Raw genomic sequence first — 1,018 nt, 5'->3', positions numbered from 1 at the left:
AACCCAAAGTCATGTCTCAAGTGTGTAAATAGTAAACATGACGAATGTACATTTCTTTGCACAGCACCTTAACAGTAAAGACCGGATGCACATGTTTCTATCCACGTCCTTCCATATCACACCCGAGCACATTGTGGTTGTGTGTGGTGCTGGCTTCAGCTCTGAGGATGTCGGCGTGAGGGCATGGGTGCCCCTGCGAGGGGTCTTCCTGCGTAGTGTTTATGTGTCAAGACCACAAACCCAGTTTTCACATCTTTTGGCGTTTCACCAAAAAAGCAGCTCTATGTGTGGCGTAATAATTTCCGTGTAATTAAATGTATTTATGGGTTCAATTTCACATCGGCGCCGTAAGAAAGTTATTAACTTCTGTCAGGCAGTTAAATTCATCAGCCGCGCCTAAAAGTGCGTGAGTGACGAAGAGGAGAATGAACAGACATGAGCTCGGCTTCCTCCGCCAGCAAACAGTGAGAAACACGGCGCTACCCTAGGCAACCCATTGAAGACTCTCTCACTCTCTCTCTCTCGCTCGCTCGCTCTTCCCCTTTCACTCTGAGCTGCTCGGTCGCGCGCAACGTGCAGCGGGCGGACAAACGAGTCTGTTTAGTTCGCGAAGGCGCTTCTGTCTAGCAGTGCTTCCGTGAGCTTCCGCCTTCCATGTGCGCTGCATAGATGTGCTTCTCGCGCTATTCAGCCAGTAACCGCGGTACGGCTCCTACAGCTCTGGCATGGCCAACCCTCCCCACGACCCGTTCTACTCCTCGCCGTTCGGACCCTTCTACCGAAGGCACGCGCCATACATGGTGCAGCCGGAGTACCGGATCTACGAGATGAACAAACGGCTTCAGTCGCGAGCAGAGGTGAGTTCAGAACAGCTTGGCTTGCCTTTGCGCTGCTGTCATCCCAGACGCAGTGATCTTGTTTGGGGAGTTACAGACATAAGCACGTCGCCGAAGACGTTGTGCGTTTTATATTCAAATGCAGAAGTGTTACGGGCAAGTTACGGTGGCACGCTGTAAAT

General features: G+C 51.7%; 1 protein-coding gene across 6 annotated transcripts in view; it reads left to right on the top strand.

The window, feature by feature from the left end:
* Window positions 1-590: 590 nt before the first annotated feature.
* The window catches only part of LOC125307551 (LIM domain-binding protein 2-like), a 50,477-nt gene continuing 50,049 nt past the window's right edge, over window positions 591-1,018 (top strand). For all 6 annotated transcript variants that reach the window (XM_048263591.1, XM_048263590.1, XM_048263589.1 and 3 more), the window contains exon 1: window positions 591-857. In XM_048263591.1, the coding sequence (XP_048119548.1) occupies window positions 726-857 (132 nt within the window). In that variant the 5' untranslated portion in view covers window positions 591-725. The remainder of the gene's footprint in view (window positions 858-1,018) is intronic.

The sequence above is a fragment of the Alosa alosa genome, chromosome 14 (assembly GCF_017589495.1).
Source record: "Alosa alosa isolate M-15738 ecotype Scorff River chromosome 14, AALO_Geno_1.1, whole genome shotgun sequence".
Lineage (NCBI taxonomy): Eukaryota > Metazoa > Chordata > Actinopteri > Clupeiformes > Clupeidae > Alosa > Alosa alosa.
This window is presented reverse-complemented; position numbering and strand designations above follow the sequence as displayed.